This window comes from Capricornis sumatraensis, chromosome 3, assembly GCF_032405125.1.
Source record: "Capricornis sumatraensis isolate serow.1 chromosome 3, serow.2, whole genome shotgun sequence".
NCBI classification, from domain to species: domain Eukaryota; kingdom Metazoa; phylum Chordata; class Mammalia; order Artiodactyla; family Bovidae; genus Capricornis; species Capricornis sumatraensis.
In genome coordinates, this window is record NC_091071.1 from 163,395,196 (window position 1) to 163,415,358 (window position 20,163).

General features: G+C 50.4%; 1 protein-coding gene across 1 annotated transcript; it reads left to right on the forward strand.

Moving 5' to 3' along the window:
• Nucleotides 1–1,423: 1,423 nt before the first annotated feature.
• On the forward strand, nucleotides 1,424–18,876 carry SPATA3 (spermatogenesis associated 3). Its single transcript, XM_068969310.1, has 5 exons — nucleotides 1,424–1,602; nucleotides 1,705–1,832; nucleotides 5,996–6,170; nucleotides 8,465–8,608; nucleotides 18,853–18,876. Exons 1-4 carry the CDS (start codon nucleotides 1,424–1,426, stop codon nucleotides 8,568–8,570), a joined length of 588 nt encoding a protein of 195 aa, XP_068825411.1. The 3' UTR covers nucleotides 8,571–8,608; nucleotides 18,853–18,876.
• Nucleotides 18,877–20,163: the final 1,287 nt, after the last annotated feature.

Below are 20,163 nucleotides of genomic sequence, written 5' to 3' on the forward strand. Positions count from 1 at the left end.
CAAAAAACTAAGATCATAGCATCCAGTCCCATCACTTCATGACAGATAGAGTAAAAGTGGAAACAGTGACAGATTTTATCTTCTTGGGCTCCAAAATCACTGTGGATGGTGACTGCAGCCATGAAATTAAAAGACGCTTGCTCCTTGGATGGAAAGCTATGACAAACCTAGACAGCATATTCAAAAGCAGAGACATCACTTTGCCAACAAAGTTCCATGGAGTCAAAGCTATGGTTTTTCCAGTAGTCATGTAGAGGTCTGAGAGTTGGACCATGAAGCAGGCTGAGTGCTGAAGAATTGATGCCTTTGAACTGTGGTGATGGAGAAGACTCTTGAGAGCCCCTTGGACTGCAAGGAGATCAAACCTGTCAATCCTAAAGGAAATCAACCCTGAATATTCATTGGAAGGACTGTTGCTAAAGCTGAAGCTCCAATACTTTGGCCACCTGATGCAAAGAGCCGACTCACTAGAAAAGGCCCTGATGCTGGGAAAGATTGAGGGCAAGAGGAAAAGGGGACAACAGAGGATGAGATGGTTGGATGGCATCACCGACTCAATGGACATAAGTTTGAGCAAATTCCAAGAGATAGTGAAGGACAGGGAAGCTTGGCGTGCTGCAGTCCATTGGGTCACAAGGAGTCAGACACAACTTAGCAACTGAACAACAGCAACTGTTATTGTCAGTGTAATGAGTTTCAGGAAAGTTTATTTTTCCAAACAGCTGTTATGTTTTTGTGGAAATTCTTTTCCCCATTGCAATGTTTCTTATCAAAGTTGGGGAACCCCCCCAAGTCCTTTCCCACAGTGAGGAGAGCCAACTTTGGGAGAAGGGGGAAGCCACTCCAAACGGGATAATCTAGTGTGGGGAAGCAGACAGTGAGACAGTAAAAAGCTGTAGATCTTCCATGGACCCTCACATCTTTAGTTACCAAAAATTCACAAAATGCATGGTGAAGTGGTTTGTTTGTCTGGAGGGGGTAGGGGTTTCGTGAAAACCAGTGATAGAGCAAGTGTCTCAGCCAGGGTGTCTTGGAGGGGAATAATGCACAGAGACGCAGGGACACACCAGCAGGCCGGTGCCCAAAGGAGGGTCTCAGTTTGCAGAATCGCAGGGTCCAAGTTGCCACAGGCTCAGAGGCCAGGCTTAACCAGGTGCCCAGGTCTGTGGCCACCTCCAGGAGCCAAGGAGGACGGAGGGCAGCAGGCAGGTGTCAACAGAAAATACTGTCCCCAGAGCCCCTGCTGTGGTGGCCACCCTGGCTTTTGTGACCTCACAGGAAGCGGGTGGGTGACTCTTTGCTTCAGGGCCTCAGCCCAGAAGGGCAGCCTTCCCCCAGGGCAGGGGCACACGGCCCCTCGGCGAGGGAGCCGGGACATTAGGCAGCTCCATGTAGGTGCACGCTTAGGTCAGGAGGGTCCACCATGAAGAAGGGCAAGAGGAAGAAGTCAGAAACGAGGCGCCGGGGCTCCACCTCCCAGCACGCCAGCTCCGAATCCACCCCGCAGCAGCAGAGCTCAGAGTCCAGTTCCCAGCAGCCTGTCTCCGGATCCAGCCCGCGACCACCCAGCCCCAAGCCCACCTCGCAGCTGCCCAGCTCGGGGTCGCCCCCCCTGATGCCCAACCCAGCGCCCGCCCCGCCGCCCCCCAGCCCAGGGCCCACCACACAGCAGCCCAGCTCGGGGTGCACCTCACAGCCCAGCAGCAACTCTACCCCCCCGCAGCCTGCACCCCGAGCCCTCCCAGCTCCAGAAGTCAGCCACAGCCACTCGGCTCGGGACGTCGTGTCTCCAGACCCCAAATCCAAAGCATCCTCTCAGTCCAGGAAAGCAGGTGGGCAGCCTTCTTGCTCAAGTGGTTCTAGGCTTTCTGCTGATGGATCCCAGGGCTGCCCCAGAGGCTGATAACTCTTCTGATTGGGTCGTGATGTACTGATAATGTGAATTCTGGACCTGTGCAGTGGGGAGTTGTGTGGGTGAGGATGAGGGTGAAGGGTTTGGGGTTCATTTTTTTACCCAAGAGACCAGGATTCCTGGGTTTTGTCATTCCTTACCATGTTGAGCCTCTCTAAAGACAGGGTATTCAGACAGATTAACATTCACCATGGCTCGGTGGGTAGTACTAGCTCCTTGGGAGCCATACATACCCAAATAAACACCAAGGCTGCATTAATAGAAGAATCCAGTGAAGGACAGGGAAGGCAGTCATGCTGCTTTACTCTGTCCTCATCAGGCTGTTTGTGTGCTTAAAAGATGCCTAACAATCTAGTCCAAGGAAGATAGTCCAGGTTGGGGAGCTGAGAGGAATCGGGGGAGGCAAGAGCCTTCTGGTGTAGGAGACTTGGTTGAGGGAATTGAAGGTTATCTGTCTGTCACCTGGAAGATATGAGTAGATTTGTCCTACGTTGTTCTCAGATGTCCAACTAAGGGCCCATGGATAGGGTTGCCAGATAAAATACAGGCCACCCTGTCAAATTTCAGATAAATAATAAGTGTGTCCTGAATATTGCATGGGCATCCTATATTTTTGCTTGCTAAATCTGGCAACTCATCCATGGAAGGCACTTGTAGAAGGTAGATTTATGCTCAACTTTAAAAAGTATCCAACGATTAGCTCTGTCTGAAAATAGAATGGCAGTCCGGGGAAAGTGGTCCCCCATCTTCTTGGGTAGCCAGAGTCTGAATGACCATGGGATTGTGTCAAGAGAACTCAAACAGAGTTCAGGAAGTGGTCTGGTTAATACCATGCTACTAATAATGGTAATAGCTAACATTTATCACTGACATTTGACTCAGCCAAGTGATCTTATTTCACAGTCTTATAAAGGAGATACTAGTATCATCTCCATTTTATGGATGGGGAAACTGAGGCTCAAGCAAGTGTAACAGCTGCCTCTCATGCAGCTGCTGGTAGCACTAGGAGGGGAACTTCGGTCTATTCTGACTTTAGAATCCTCCCTCAGCTAGCAATGATCTTCCAATCCTGAAAGGTTTGGTGGTCTGCCCAGGAGGAAGAACATCCTTTCTGAGCTTCTGAATCCACCTTGAGCCAGTGCCTGTGACTCTGTGGTCCTGAGCCCACCACACTCCCAGGGCCCACAGCTTTCCCTCTCAGATTGTGTGGACATAAAATAAATGAGAGAAGTAAGGGTGAGTCCTAAGTCTAAGTATGGCTGTGACAACAATATATCTGTGGCCAGGAATCAATCCATTAACATATGGAAATGTTTTGAGTATGATACTAAATTTTGTATATGCTATGATCAGAAACATTACTTTGCCAACAAAGGTCCATCTAGTCAAAGCTATGGTTTTTCCAGTAGTCATGTATGGATTTGAGAGTTGGACTATAAAGGAAGTTGAGTGCCGAAGAATTGATGCTTTTGAACTGTGGTGTTGGAGAAGACTCTTGAGAGTCCCTTGGACTGCAAGGAGATCCAACCAGTCCATCCTAAAGGAGATCAGTCCTGGGTGTTCATTGGAAGGACTGATATTGAAGCTGAAACTCCAATACTTTGGCCACCTGATGTTCTGACTCATTGGAAAAGATCCTGATGCTGGGAAAGATTGAAGGCGGGAGAAGGGGACAACAGAGGATGAGATGGTTGGATGGCATCATCAATTCGATGGACATGAGTTTGAGTAAACTCCGGGAGATGGTAATGGACAGGGAAGCCGGGAGCGCTGCAGTCCAAGGGGTCACAAAGAGTCGGACACGACTGAGCGACTGAACTGATGATCGTCAACCACTGAGATAAACCTTTCTGGATTATGGCCTTGAGAACTGATCTGTAGAACACAAGACTTTCTATTTGCACATCTCTTCATGAATGTGTGTGGCTCACCCCCAGATTGGTGTTCTGTTTGTGGCGGAGGCAAAGCAGGAACTGATGAGTCTCATCCGTGGTTACAGTGGACACCCACGCTTCTTCTGCCAAAGGAATAGTCTCTCTTGGAGCCAGAGTGGGAAGGAATGTTGGTGATAAGGGATGAGGACCTTTAAATAAAGGATGCCATATTCTAAAATACAAATCTTTTCATATACAGAGAATACTGTAGCTCAAGAAAATACAAGTCTTCCACAAGAATGTCTGTAATCAAGAAGATGGACAATTTCAAGCCTCAGTGAGGCTGTGGGGAAGTCAGAACCTTCTCACACTGATGGTGGGAATGTAAAATGGTTAAACTGCCATGGAAAACTGTCCAGGAGTTCCTCAAAGGGTTAAACATGAAGTCGCCGTCTGATCCAGCAATTCCTGATCTGAGTATATACCTAAGAGAATTAAAGACATACATCCACACCAGAACTAAAACAGCAGCATTATTCATCATAGCCGAAAAGTGGAAACAGCTCAATGACCATCAAATGATGAATGGATAAACAACACATGGTACATTCATGCAATGAAATGCTAGTTGGCAATAAGAAGGAATGATGGGGACTTCCCTGATGGTCCAGCCATTAAGAATCAAAATTCCAGTGCAGAGGACACAGGTTCCATCCCTGGTCAGGGAAACTAAGATCCCACATGTCTTGGGGCAACTAAGCCCAGATGCCACAACTATTGAACCTGCATGCTCTGGAGCCCGCACACAACTACAGAAGCCCTCCCATCACAACCAAGACCCAGTGCAGCCAAAATCAAAGACGTGAGTGATGCTGATACGTGCTGCAACACAGATGAACCCCAGACACATTAGACTAAGTGAGAGAAGGCAGTCTCGAAAAAGCCCACCTATTGTAGGATTCCATTTATGAAATGTCCACAGTAGACAAATCTATTGCCCAGAACTGCAGGGAGTGGAGAATAGGCAGGGCTGCTAATGGGCTTGGGGGAAGATGGAAAAGTTTGGAATTAGTGATGATGGTTGCATACATTCATGAATATATTGAAAGCCACTGAACACTTCAAAGGGGTAAGCTTTATGGAATGGAAATTGTGTGTCCAGTTTGTTTGTTTTTTTCCCCCAGTTTTTTAAAAGGAAAAAAGAAAAATCTTATCTTTAGAATCCCATCCCTCCCCTTTCCAGGAAAAGTTTCTGTCGTGGGCAAGTCTAAGCAGAATGGGTGTTGATCACTGGCTTCTTGGGCTTTAGGGTTGGCAGCTCAGTCAAGAAGCCAAGACAGGGAATTCCCTGGTGATCCAGTGGCTAAGATTCTGAGCTCCCAACATGGGGGGCCTGGGTTCGATCCTTGACCAGGGAACTAGATTCCACATGCCTCAACTAAGAGTTCACATGCCGCAGCTAAAGATCTCACATGCCACAACAGTGATCAAAGATCCTGCAAGCTGCAACTAAGACCCGGTACAGCCAAATATTATTTTAAAAAATAAAAAATAAAAAAAAAGGAAGAGGGAGCCAAGACGGAAGTAGTTACAGGAGGAAATGATCCATCAGAGAGACCTCTTGTGAAACAGCAGAGGGCGCTGTCTCAAAGTTCCTCTGGGACCTGCCGCTCAGGACAGCAATGGGAGACGAGCTTGGGAAAGGATCTCAAAGACGGTCCACTGGAGTGGTTGTCTTCTGGATGAATCTGTGAGCTCCAGAAAAACAGAACGTGGCTGCTCCAGTGCAGGAATGCCAATGCCATCTCTCCTAGGACGGGTAGTCCTCTGCTGCCATCCCTTCCCTCGAATTCCGTGGAAAGAGCCCCAAATTGCGAGTTAGTAATCCTGAGCTGAAGCCGGATTCTTCCATCTCCTTACTATCAGGGCACATCTTTGATATTTGTTGAGCCTTGGTTTCCTTATTTGTAACCTGAGGATAACAATATTCCCCATCCAGGAGTGCTGACAATGAGATGCGATGGCTAATGCCATACAGAGCACTGTCCAAATGTGAGCTATTACATGGGTGTTCTCTGTGTTATTCCCAGGTAGCATGCATTATTTCCCCAAGCAGTTGTTCCTGTCTCCTCTACACAGGCCACTGCTCCTCGCGTGGACACCTCCTGCAGCAGTGCGCCCCTCACCTCTCTCCTTCTCTGTCCAGCAGGGCCTCTGATTCGAGTGGGCCCGCGCGCAGTCTGTTCCTGTTCCCTTTGTCCCGGCAGCTCTGCTTGCTGGCGTCGTCTGGGCCTCTGCCACAGCCGCATCTTCGATGTCCTTCTGCCTCGGGCCTGGCCAACCATGTCAGGGAGAGGATTCCCAAACCTCCTCACCTTTTACAGGTTCTGCAGCCCCTGGGGGGTGCTGGATCTTGGGCCCACTTCGTATTTGCAGTCCTATGGACAGAGGAGCCTGGCAGGCTGTGGTCCCCAGGGTCGCAAAGAGTCAGACACGAATAAAGCAACTGAGCACACACACACATGCACTCAGGCTCCACTGGGGACTCCAGGGCCCAGAGGAAAGCTGCTTCCTCGGGTGGGGCTTCTGGCCTTTTCTGCCTGGACCCACTTGCACAGAGGGGTGCCAGTTCTCTCCTCTGGGGTTCATTCTTCTTTGCTTCAGAACACACTCTCCCACAGCCCCGCGTCACAAGCTCCCTGTCACTCAGAAGCTCGGTGATTAAACGCTCTGCCAGGCCACTGCCTCCTTCCGTGGTCTGTGCCATGGGCCAAAGCTTCCCGTTCCTGACCCGCATGTGAACTTCCCCCAGAATTTAGAGATACCTGTGAATGTAAGTCACGTACCCCTTCTGAGAGGAAGTCCTCCCCCTCCTTCAACAGGCCTCAGGCTATTCCTGGCAGCCCCACAGGGGTCTGTCCCTGACCCAGTGGCCCCCACCGCCTCACCCTTCTCTTCCTCTCCCACGAAGCCCCCAGGTGGCTGCCACTTCCCCTGGTGGGAAGACACCTGTCCAGGGAACTCCTCCAGTGGCTTTTGCAGTGGTGCAGGGCTACGTACGGAGAAGGCAATGGCACCCCACTCCAGTACTCTTGCCTGGAAAATCCCATGGGCAGAGGAGCCTGGTGGGCTGCAGTCCATGGGGTCGTGAAGAGTAGGACATGACTGAGCGACTTCACTTTCACTTTTCACTTTCATGCATTGAAGAAGGAAATGGCAACCCACTCCAGTGTTCTTGCCTTGAGAATCCCAGGGATGGGGGAGCCTGGTGGGCTGCCATCTATGGGGTCACACAGAGTAGGACACGACTGAAGCAACTTAGCAGCAGCAGCAGCAGGGCTACGTACAAGGGCTGGAGCGGGACCTCCACCTCCCCCCAGCTCTGGAAGCCAGGGCAGCCCCACTTATACTCAGATCTCACACACGTCCAACAGGAGACGTCTTCCATCTGGGCATCACCCACCCTAAAGCAGAGCCCATCCACCCCCATCTCCATTCTATCCTCTTCCCAGCCCCTCCCCCACCAACTTCCCTCTCTTGTACATTCTTGAAAATCAGCATCGCTCAGCCTTGTGAAGTGAGGCAAACAGATACCCAGGTGTGTTGGGAGAACATGCCAGAGCTAAAATGCTCTGCTACCTGGTAAGTCCTGGCTAGGAAGGGCCTCCCCACCCCCACCCCCTCATTGCCATGATCAGCTGTCTTTCCACTCAGTACATTCATCCATCTGGTGCCAAGGAGCACCATGGATTCACAAACCATCAAGTAGGAAAACCACCTCTGCATAGGATGCTAGGCATGGTGAGGGAAACCAGAACAGGGAACTGTACCCTTAAAAATTGTGCCGTCCACATGGTATCTGATTCGTGCTCCTTCCGTGGCCACCAGACCAAGGGGGAAGGCCTGCCTTTCCTCCCCTCAAGGCCAGGGCCCTAGCTGCCTGCTTCCTTTGCCCCAGGGACCGGTTCTTCACTCATCTTTCTGTTTATGAAATTGCCTTGCTCAGCAGGTCATGGGCTTCCCTGGTGGCTAAGCTGGTAAAGCATTCACCTGCAATGCGGGAGACCTGGGTTCAATCCCTGGGTTGGGAAGATCCCCTGGAGAAGGAAATGGCAGCCCACTCCAGTACTCTTGACTGGAAAATCCCATGGGTGGAGGAACCTGGTAGGCTAAAGTCCATGGGGTCGCAAAGAGTCAGACGCAACTGAGGGACTTCATTTTCACTTTCCTCATACTTACTAGCAGCATCGTACACTGTCCTTTCCCACCCGCTTTGTGGGGGTGTAATATGTGGCTTCCTCAGTTGCCTAATCTCCAGAACAGAGCTACGCAGTAGGACTCCTCCACAGAGGGGGTTGTGAGGCTTGAGGAAGACACTGGGTGGGAGGGAGGTGTTTAGCACAGAGCCTGGCACATGGCCTTAAACACCTTGTCATCTTCTCTCTGAGTGTCCAGGGGAGCTGGCATCCCAGGCCAGCCCATCCCTGGATCCTGGAGGGAGTCTTGTGGTAGAGCGTTATGGAAAGAGGTGAAAGGAGCTGTGTTCCCTTGAGAGGAGGACCTTTAGCGGGGTGATGGGTGTTCCTGTGATCCTCATGTTTTCCACTTTCCCCTGCCTAGGGATGAGCACTAAAGCCCAGCTGCCCCCAACCCATGGGTTCTCTGCTTTGCTCTGCAGAAGACCTCCAAGAAAACATTCCACTCATCGTAATTCGCGTGCTCCGAGCCCTCGGAACTGTTGCTGTGGCTCTGGGAGCCCTAGGAGCTGCCTACTACATCCTTGAATCTTTGTGAACAAGTCCCCAGGCCCGCAGTCCGGCAGGTACGTGGACCCCTTTCATGCCCGTGGCCCTTTGCAGAGTGATCCTCAAGCCCATCGACTCGCCAGCCCTGTAGCATGGGGAGCATCTGTCCCTTCTCTGAAAAGAGGAGGTCTTTATGGGGGCACCAAGACCCCCAGCCTTTCAGGGGAAACTTGAGAGTGAGAGACTCATTTCTGGCCTCAGGGCCTACTGGCATGGCTCTCTCGGGCAGCCCTGAACACCCATGGACAATGCTAGACCTGTTGTTGGGATCGTCAAAACAGAGATTTCCCTGTTCCCTGCTGACCTGGGGTGGTTCCTCTCCTCACAGACACCAGCTAGGAGGAGACAGGAGAGGTGAGCCAGGGGGTCCTACACCTCTTGGAGCTTTTCCTCTGAACTTTCTCCCTGCGGTTCCCACTGTTTCCAGCCCTTCTTGTCCTCTGTGAACTTTGTGTTCCACAGAAACCTTCTCCTGTCTTTTAAACCACTCTTCTCTCCAGCCTATTCCATCCTGTACTGCGGATGATTTTTACGTACATAGGTGGCCTGTCTCCGCGTTCTAGTACAGGATCCCTGAGGGCAGGGAGCCTGCCTTATGCAACATCTTGGATCCTCCCCTGTCTCAGGCTGGGCTCCCTAGTAGCAGAGCGTGAGACAAGGATTTGGGTGCACGGGATTTAGTGAGGGAAAAAGAGTGAGGGAGGCCAGAGAGGGAGGGGACGGAGCAAAGCAAGGATGAGGTCTCAGCTGAGGTCCACTTAGCCTGGTCCAGGCAGGTCTGGAGGTTGAATGACACCCAGCTTTGAGGCAAGAGGGTTGGCCTTTCTTATTCTTCTGTGAGTCAGTCGTTAGCTACTGGGAGAGGTTGGGAGTGCATGTCTTTGTGAAAACGTGGCTCGCGTTTGGGTGAGGACAAGTTCCTGGGGAAGGAGGCAGCTCTGGGCCGTCAGCAGACAGCGTTCATGATTCACAGGACTGGGCAGTGGATGTGCAAGCCCACAAAGAGGATCTGAGCAGGCACTGAGAGCACCTTTAATTATCAGTTCAGTCGCTCAGTCGTGTCTGACTCTGCGACCCCATGGACTGCAGCACGCCAGGCCTCCCTGTCCATCACCAGCTCTCTGAGCTTGTTCAAACCCATGTCCATTGAGTCGGTGATGCCATCCAACCATCTCATCCTCTGTCATCCCCTTCTCTTCCTGCCTATAATTATCCCCGTTGTCAAATCCATGTGCCATGAAAGCTTAATAAGTGATGAAGGGGAGGAGAAGGGGAGGTGGTAATGGGAGCTTTTTTTTTTTGTTTTTTTAAACAACTTTTTATTTTATATTGGAGTATAGTCGATTAACAATAGTTACTTTCAGGTGGTTAGTTTCAGGTGAACAGCAAAGGGACTCAGCCATACATATACATGTATCCATTCTCCCCCAGACTCCCCTCCCACCCAGGCTGCCACATAACATTGAGCAGAGGTCCCTGTGCTGTGCAGTAGGTCCTCATTGGTTATCCATGTTAAATGTAGCAGTGTGTACATGTCCATCCCAAACTCCCTAATTGTCCCTTCCCACATCCTTCCTCACTGGCAACCAGTTCCAGACCTCTAGCAGCCACAGCCGGGCGTGTGGTGGGAATAGATGCTCAAAAGCCCAACCCAGAAAATAAGCTCCAGGGAGAGCTCGCCATCTCCTCAAAGGCTCTGCTGCCTGATCATGGGACCATTCATAAAAGAGCAGAGAAGTACCTTAAGCTTTGCAAAATTCCACAGCAGCTGAGATCCCCTGTTTCCTCACCTGTAAACAGGAAACATCACAAAACCTTCCTCTTGAGATGGTTGAGAGCATGAGACAGGATGCTTAGAGGGCAGAGAGCTGGCCAGGAGTCTTGTTACTGTTATCATCTTGGAGATCGTTGGGAAGGTGCTGGCTTTGGAGTTAGAGCCGACGGTTCTAGTCTGGCCTCCACTCCCAAGTTGCTGGGTGTTCGGGCCCATATCACTTAACTTCTGTGAGAGTCGGTATCATCTCTAAAGTGGGGAGAGTAACAGCACGTTCAAGGGCAGTGGTTGTGAGGATCAACTAAGGGATGTACAGCCCTCAGGGGCTGCTCACGGGCTGGGTAGACGGTGTGCTGTGCTGAGTCATTTCAGTCATGTCTGACTCTTTGCGCCCCTATGGACCATAGCCTGCCAGGCTCCTCTGCCCATGGGATTCTCCAGGCAAGAATACTGGAGTGGGTTGCCATGCCCTCCTCCAGGGGATCTTCCCAACCCAAGAACTGAGCCAGCGTCTCTTATATCTCCTGCACTGGCAGGCTGGTTCTTTATCACTAACACCACCTGGGAGGCCCGGGGTAAGATGGTAGTGACGGGCGTTTGAAGATGGTGCCTGAGCTAAAACGTTTCATCTTAGAATCTCCTTCCGGCAGCACCCATGGGTGTGAGCTTGGGCAGGAAACCTTGGGATCAGATCCCCATTCTACCCCCAGTATTTCTGGGGCCTGGACAAGTCTTTTAACTCCTGATGCTTCATTTTCTTGCTCAGTGCAGATAATAATAGTACAGCCCACATTAAGTGGGGGACGAGGTGAAAAATGAGTGTAAAACACAGTGCAGCATCTGGCACAAAAAAGACCTCAACGCAGCGGCTACATCATCACCATCATTTTTAACTCAGTAGTCCCCAAATTTTATTGACCTTTGAAAGCTATAATATAATTTATTTTTAAAATATTTGTAGAGTAGTATTACAGAGAAGGCAATGGCACCCCACTCCAATACTCTTGCCTGGAAAATCCCATGGACGGAGGAGCCTGGTGGGCTGCAGTCCATGGGGTCACAAAGATTCAGACACGACTGAGCAACTTTACTTTCACTTTTCACTTTCATGCATTGGAGAAGGAAATGGCAACCCACTCCATTGTTCTTGCCTGGAAAATCCCAGGGATGGCAGAGCCTGGTGGGCTGCCATCTATGGGGTCGCACAGAGTCGGACACAACTGAAACTACTTAGTAGCAGCAGCAGCAGCAGCAGCAGCAAAGTACTATTAACCTATAATGCTCCATTAGTTACAGTGCACAACATAGTGATTCTATGCATTACAAAATGATTGCCACAGACACTGTAGTTTTATTAAAACCTAAAATTGTTAACATTAGTAGATGAGAAATTTGTAAACTAGAAGTCAGAATATAGTCAAGCTATATTTTACAGCTGATCACTTATTTTCTTTAAATTAGCTTCCTTTTTAGCTTAAATGCAATTATCTTCAGTTCAGTTCAATTCAGTCACTCAGTCATGTCCGACTCTTTGCGACCCAATGGACTGCAGCACACCAGGCTTCCCTGTCCATCACCAACTCCCGGAGTTTACTCAAATTCATGTCCACGGAGTCGGTGATGCCATCCAACCATCTCATCCTCTGTCATCCCCCTCTCTTCCTGCCTTCAATCTTTCCCAGCATCAGGGTCTTTTCAGATGAGTCAGTTCTTCATACAGAGAAGGCAATGACAACCCACTCCAGCACTCTTGCCTGGAAAATCCCATGAATGGAGGAGCCTGGTGGGCTGCAGCCCATGGGGTCGCGAAGAGTCAGACACGACTGAGCAACTTCTCTTTCCCTTTTCACTTTCATGCATTGGAGAAGGAAATGGCAACCCACTCCAGTGTTCTTGCCTGGAGAATCCCAGGGACAGGGGAGCCTGGTGGGCTGCCGTCTATGGGGTTGCACAGAGTCGGACACGACTGAAGCTACTTAGCAGCAGCAGCAGCAGCAGCAGCAGTTCTTCGTATCAGGTGGCCAAAGTATTGGAGTTTCAGCTTCAGCATCAGTCCTTCCAATAAATATTCAAGACTCATTTCCTTTAGGATGGACTGGTTGGATCTCCTTGCAGTCCAAGGGACTCTCAAGACTCTTCTCCAACACCACAGTTCAAAAGCATCAATTCTTCGCTGCTCAGCTTTCTTTACAATCCAACTCACATCCATACATGATTACTGGAAAAACCAGAGCTTTGACTAGACAGACCTTTGTTGGCAAATTAATGTCTCTGCTTTTTAATATGCTATCTAGGTGGTCATAACTTTCCTTTCAAGGAGCAAGCATCTTTTAATTTCATGGCTGCAGTCACCATCTGCGGTGATTTTGGAGCCAAAAAAAAAAATAAAGTCTGACACTGTTTCCACTGTTTTCCCATCTATTTGCTATGACTTGATGGGATCAGATGCTATGATCTTAGTTTCCTGAATGTTGAATTTAAGCCAGCTTTTTCACTCTCCTCTTTCACTTTCATCAAGAGACTCTTTAGTTTCTCTTCGCTTTCTGCCGTAAGGATGGTGTCATCTGCATATCTGAGCTTATTGATCCTTCTCCTGACAATCTTGATTCCAGTTTGTGCTTCATCCAGTCCAGCATTTCCCACGAGGTACTCTGCATAGAAGTTAAATAAGCAAGGTGACAATATACAGCCTTGATGTACTCCTTTTCCTATTTGGAACCAGTCTGTTGTTCCATGTCCAGTTCTGATCTGCATACAGATTTCTCAGGAGGTAGGTCAGGTGGTCTGGTATTCTCATCTCTTTCAGAATTTTCCACAGTTGATTGTGATCCACACAGTCAAAGGCTTTGGCATAGTCAGTAAAGCAGAAATAGATGTTTTTCTGGAACTCCTTGCTTTTTTTGATGATCCAGTGGATGTTGGCGATTTGATTTCTGGTTCCTCTGCTTTTTCTAAAACCAGCTTGAACATCTGGAAGTTCACAGTTCACGTATTGCTGAAGCCTGGCTTGGAGAATTTTGAGCATTACTTCACTAGTGTGTGAGATGAGTGCAATTGTGCAGTAGTTTGAGCATTCTTTGGCATTTCCTTTCTTTGGGATTGGAATGAAAACTGACCATTTCCAGTCCTGTGGCCACAGCTGAGTTTTCCAAATTATCTTCAAATGGGCCATAAATGCAAAATCCTATGCTTTGTCATTAAAAGATTCACAGGAAATATAAACACTGTAAAAATGAAATGTCCTGGAATTCTGGCTGACGGGATGCCTGAAAAAAATCTCAACTTTGATGTCAGTGTCCTGTGTGTTCAAAGATACTTGACAAGTGCTGGGTGTTGAGACTAGCCAGCTCCACACCGAGACCCTCTTTAACCAGAGGGTTGAAAGACCACAGGAATAGGTAGTGATTCCACATGATTGACTGCGGTGTCCAGTGCTACTCAGAGTGTCTGTGGTCCACGAGGGGTGTGTGTCCAGCCCTGAGCCCTGGGGGATGGGCAGATGATGCGAGGAGAGACAGGAAGAGGGGAAGTGAAGGGGGGCGCAGATTGTGGGTTGAATGGAGAGGAGGAGAAGGGAGGAAGGAGTGGATTGGAAACCTGCCCTGCCGGGACTAGGTCACCTCCCCGGGATTAACTGAGAGTTTGCATTGGTGGCAAAGTTAACAAGCCTCCCCAGAGACTGAATCCAGGCTCCACTCCAGCCCTAAAGCTGTGTGTATGTTGCCGGCGGGGGTCCAGTTGGCGGGTGGGGTTTGTTTTGGGACCCCAGCATCACTGCCATCACTTTCAAACCACGCAGTGTGCCAACATCACACAGTTCTGCCTCTTTCTTCTGCTCTGAGTGGTGACTCCCCTGTCTCCCTAGGGCAGGCCCCTTTCCCAACACAGAGTTAGGACAGGTGGGTCCTCCCAGGGAGAGACAGACCCTCTGTCCTCCATCCCATGGATTCCCTGGAGAAGAGGGAGACTGTGCCAGTGCCCCTGCCCATGTAGTGGCCTGAGACAGAACCCTTCCCAAGCCCCAGAGCCCATGCCTGGTGATCGTGAGGAGAGGGCGCTGCCTCTCCAGACCCTCTGCTTCTGTCAAGTTGCTCTTCTGGTGACTGTTTGGGAACCAGTGTTGAGATCCACACTCACTGGCATCCGGTTGCTTGACATGTGTTTTAAATGACCTCACTTCCAGTCTTGCTTCTGTCAGGGCCAGGCTGTGATGTAAACTCCCCCATCATTCAGCAGATGCTGAGGGTTCTGACGGTTGGATGCAGGCACCACAAGTAGGGGGCAGGGAAGCATTTTCTGGAAGCCCAGAACTAATAGCCACTGGGGCCATGGTATCTCCCACCTGGCTCCCCAGTGTCCCCCCCCACACCCCTCCCCATGTAGCTATGCAAGTGGGTCAGCCGGGCTGTCACACATCAGTACTGACCATGTGCCTAGCACCACACCAGGTGCTGTGAGACGTGACGACGCAGTAGGGCGTGGACAGCCAAGTCCACCAACAGGCTGAGGCTAGACTCAGGACTCTGAGGTCTGGTAAAGTCTGTGGATCTAAGCCAGCCAAGGTCCCCAGGCGAAGAGATCAGAGGCGACAATTCAGATGGAGGCCCACACACTTACCTGCCGTCCAAGCTAGAAGGCGGCAGAGTTCACATGGTGGGGAGTGTTTGTTAATTAAATAATGCATTCATTCGTTTGATATTTCCTGGGCACCTACCTTGTGCTATAGGAGTAAACCAGGCCAGACAAGAGCTCTCCTCGGGGAGCCTACATTCTAGTGGATGCACGCAGACTGTGGACAAGTCAGTGAATAAACAGGATCACTTGATTTGGTGGTAAATGTTGTCAAGGAAATAAGGTGGATCTGACAAAGAGCAGAGAGAGGTGGGGTGAGCAGGAGGGGCCGCTGCCAGAGCCTGGCTGTTCTGTGAAGACCTCTCTGAACTGAGGTGCATTTGGCAGAAGGAGCCAGACCGTGCGGATCTGAGGGAAGAGCATTCTGTGCAGAAGGAACAGCAAGCCCTACAGCTCTGAAGCAGGAAAGACTCTTAATGTTACGTTTTAGGGCCAGAGAAGAAGCCAGTAGGGCTAAGAGCTAGGGGTCAGGATGCCACCTTAGAGGAGACCAAGGTCAGGCAAGGTCTTGGAGTTTCCATTGTGTTCTAGATGTGGTAGACAGCCTCTGCTACAGAGCAACAGCAAATCCTTACATAAGCACACTTCTGGGCACTTTACACTTATTGCGTGCATGCTAAGTTGCTTCAGTCATGTCCAACTCTGTGCAACCCTATGGACTGCAGCCTGCCAGACTCCTCTGTGCATGGGATTCGCCAGGCAAGAATACTGAAGTGGGTTGCCATTTCCTCCTCCAGGGGGGTCTTCCCAACCCAGGAATCGAACCCAAGTTCTCTATGTCTCCTGCATTGGCAGGCGGGGACTTTACCACTAGCACCACCTGGGTTGACCAAAAGGATCATTTAAGATTTTCCGTAACAGTACGAAACACCTCAAACGTTTTGGCCAACCCAATATTAACTCATGCATCTTCCTCTCAAATGGGAATATCTCAAGCTCCTGGTTTTGATTTCAAAACAATCACAGTATCTATTGGGTAAAGAATGGGAATGGAGGAGGAAGACCAGGTAGGACTCACTTGCAATGGTCTAGACAGGCAAAGACGGTGCTTGGACCAGGGTTATGGCTGTGGAGGGATAAGTGAACAGGTACAGTGTGGGCTTCCCTGGTGGCTCAGACGGTAAAGCGTCTGCCTGCAATGCAGGAGACCCGGGGTCGATCCCTGGGTCGGGAAGATCCTGTGGAGAAAGAAATGGCAACCCACTCCAGTCCTCTTGCCTGGAAAATCCCATGGATGGAGGGCCTGTAGGTTACAGTCCATGGGGTCGAAAAGAGTCAGACATAACTGAGCAATTTCACTTGGCTTCATTTGGCAGTGTGGGAATTGAACCAGCAAGTCTGGCTGGTAGACTGGATGAAACAATAAGGAAAAGGGAAGCCTCAAAGTTGACTCTAAGAGGATGAAGGCACAAGTGATAGAAATCAAGAGTTCTGTTTTACTGTTATTTTTGCTTGACAGCCAAGTGGAGATGTCAAGTAGGTAAAAGGATAGAGGGAGCTCTCAGGAAAGGACAGGTCTTAGCTGTGAACATAAGGGTCATTAGCAATAGCTGATGTAGGAAAGATGGATAGAGCAGAGGGCCAACGTGGAGAAGTCCGATAGTGAAGGGAGACCCTGCGGAGTAGACACCTGCTCCTGGTCTTCTCTGGGTCTAGGCGGGCACCTGGGATCTCAGGAGGTTTCCAGAGGTAAGGAAAGCAGGCAGGGTCAGGTCAACAAGTGTCCACACTTGGAAAGGTCACAGAGATGTATCTCAGTGGGAGGAGCTGGTGAGCTGTGACCTCTGGTGGTAAGGCTCCAGGTGTTTCTCTCTGCTTGTTCTCCTGTTCCCTGACAAACGTGGACAGACAGACGTGCGCTTCCCCAACCCGGTGCCAGGACCCATCCCCATTCATGTAGTGAACAGTGGGAGGACCCTGAACCAGCACTGGGGTTCGAGTCTCATTGCCTCTAGATTGGATGGGCCGACTCTGGTGTTCATGGAGCTCCCACTTGCCAGGCATCTTGTTGCTCAGCAGCTGCGCTCCAGGCAGACCCTTTCAAGTGCAAAGAGTTTTCACTGCTTCGAGATAAAATTTCTTAGCTTGACAGCTGAACGAAGGTTACCTACCTCTCATGTGGTTAAATCCTGGGAAGTGTTCTACCAATGGCATCACTCTGACGCCTCTCTTTTTAACTCAGCTGTAAAATCAAAGTGGGATCTGGTAGGTTTCCAAATGCCCACAAGGCCTTTTACGACTTGATTTACAAGTGGATTATGAGTTAGGTTACTTGGTGCTGCCAATTTCAGAGAATCCCGTTCAAAATGATACTAAGGAGATTATCTCACATAACAACAGAACAGCGGCAAGTGTCTGAGCTGGTGAACTCAACGGTGTCATCAGACACCTGGGGACTTTTCCAGCTTCCGGCTCTGACACCCTTAGCACTGGGCTGGCTAGTTCCCCTCCTGGGCAGATGGCTGGAAGAGCTCTCAGAATTGTATCCTCATACCTTAAAAGGCTAGGTGGCGCTGGTAGTAAAGAACCCGCCGGCGAAGGCAGGAGACCTAAGAGATGCATGTTCCATCCCTGGCTGGGGAAGATCCCGTGGAGAAGGGCGTGGCAATCCACTCCTGTATTCTTGCCTGAAGAATCCCGTGGACAGAGGAGCCTGGTGGGCTACAGTCCATAGGGTCCCAAAGAGTCGGACACAACCGAAGCGACAGCACGCATGCACACCCTGACAGCCGGAAGCAAGGGAAAAGGCCACCTCCCCTTGGGTCTCTTCTTGAGTTAAGAATCTGTTCCCAGGAATACTCCTGGAATACTTGCTCCCTCATTGGGGGTGACAAGCCCCTGCACTGGGTCTCCTGCTCCTTCTTAAGCAAATTAATAGCATAGTGGGGTGAATTTTCGTGACTGGATTAGACCGGTCTAGATGTCCCCCACACCCTGCCCCTACGGACAAGGGGGGACAAGGAGGGACAAGGAGGGGCGTAGCCAGCCAAAGGAGGCCCCGGCCAGGAAAGAAGACGTGACAGTGGATATGGGAGAAGCAGGCAGCAGCACCGACCATGGCGGGCAAGAGCGTTTTAAGAAGGTGATATGTTAGGCAGTGCAGGATGAACGGCCAAGTGCAGACCTGTTGGCCTGGAGACCTCTCTGACTTCAGTATTTCAGCCACTGAAAGCCACCCTGAGGACGCGTGAATCAGTGCGCATGCGCGTGTTGGTGGTTGGAGGAGGGAGGAACTACGGGGTTTTGCCGAGTCATCCTGCGCTTCAGAGACTCAGCTCTTAGACCTTCTAAGAGGGAGTTGGGCAGTTGGGTGTCCTCACCCTAGAGAGTGAGGAACCATATGATGACAGTGGCAAAGCCTCCTCGCAAGGGAAAGAAGTTTCCAGAACTTTCTTTCCAAAAGCTTGGTGAGCCGCTCTCGCTGCATCCCACCAGTGAATGACGCAGCACTAAAATCAATCAGCTGCTTTCCCCTCTCCTTTTGGGTACTGGGTATAGTAAAACCACCATAGCCTTCCATCTGGTGGGAGAGAGGCCTCATCTTAGCTGCTGGGGGCCCAGGGGACAGGGAGAGGAAACAGAAGGTGCCACATGGCCCAAGCCCAGTTCCTGCCAGGCATTTTGCATAAGCTCGTTACAGCCTGAAGGGAAAAAAACAGTCTCTGTGAGTTTGGACAAAAGGAAGAGGGAAGGTGATGAGTGGAAGAAATTTTAATCCTAAATTATTTATTTTCACACAGGAGGATCTTAGCTGCTAAACCCTCACCCTGAGGCCATAAAACTGGAAAGCCACCAGAACTCTGGGGTCACAGAGTGTTGTCTAAGCTAATGGCTCTGTCCTTATTTTTCTTACAGATCCAGTTTTCCATCAAGGATCTCTCTTGTCACCAAAATAGAACAAAACCAAAAAAAATTAAAAAAATTTAAAAAAAGAGTTCTGTTTCTTTAGTGTATTTTACCTAGAGACACAAAAGTTGGTCTTAGCAAATGGGTAGGGAAGTGTGAGGGTCTTGGTGACTTTGTGAACACCGCCAGGTAAACCAAGGTGGAATCCTGCCCTTCCTGTTGGGGGCCACGGACCCAACGGAGGCAACTTTCTCTGCACACACTCACAGAAGAAACGATTTCAGATTTTCCTATTCTAAATGCAGGAATTAGGCAACTTAATTCAGTACCTAAGGTAACTAGTCAATGGACACTAGTACCCACCACCAGAAAACTCTGTCCCTGGGAAGTGGCTTCATTCAGCTTCGCCTGGGATGGGGGAAGTTCAGAGCCCGTCGAGGCGCGGCTCGCAGCCTTATGGTTTGTCCAGTGACGTAGCTGCCCCCAGCCAGTGCCTGGTGGGTCTGGACATCTAGTTCCTGGACCAGCCGAGGCAGAAGTCTTAGTTCAAGGTGATCCCAGGAAACACCAGTAGGGGAGACAGGTGTGAAACAGGTGCAGTGGCCACTGGGGCAGATGAAGCTGTATCCTTCTAACACGGTGCTAGGAAACAGAACACACAGCTCAAAGTCACCCTGCCCTGGAGGGGAAGTTGGGTATTATTTATACACTCATTGGTTAAGGGCTCCTGGGAGGGACGTGGTTAATTTTGTGCCCTGCCCCCTCAGGGGGAGGGGGTCCAGGGGGATGCAGATGGTGGAAGTTGGGAGGTGAGAATGCACTGAAGCCCGTTACCCAAGAGGATAGGAAGGGGTGGGTAGCAGAGGGGATGAGGACAACCCCTAACTCAAGTGAGCGAGTGCACAGAGCACCCAGGTGACCCACTCACCTGTAAGAAGGGGCCAGGCTTGAACCAGCAGGACAGCCCTGGGGGAGGCAGGTCTGCCTGCAACAGCACAAGTGGGATTGTGCAAGAAGGTGGGGGGTGGGAGGAGGGGGAAGGCAGGTTGCCAGGAATCCTGGAGCCCACCCACCATCTCCCAATCCCAGGATTTCCCTTCCTGAGCAGACACTGGGAGATTTGGAGAGGGTATCCTGGATTGCCAGGATCCTTCTCTGGGCAGTCAGCTTTTGGGAAGAAGAATGCTGGTTTCTGCTGGGGTTGGGTGGGGTCCTACTGCTGTCTGGCCTGCAGATCAGGATAAAAGGGACCCACAGACACGGTGGGGGGACCAGGGACCCCGAGGCTGCTGCGTCCGGTCAGCCCAGTTCTCTGACTGA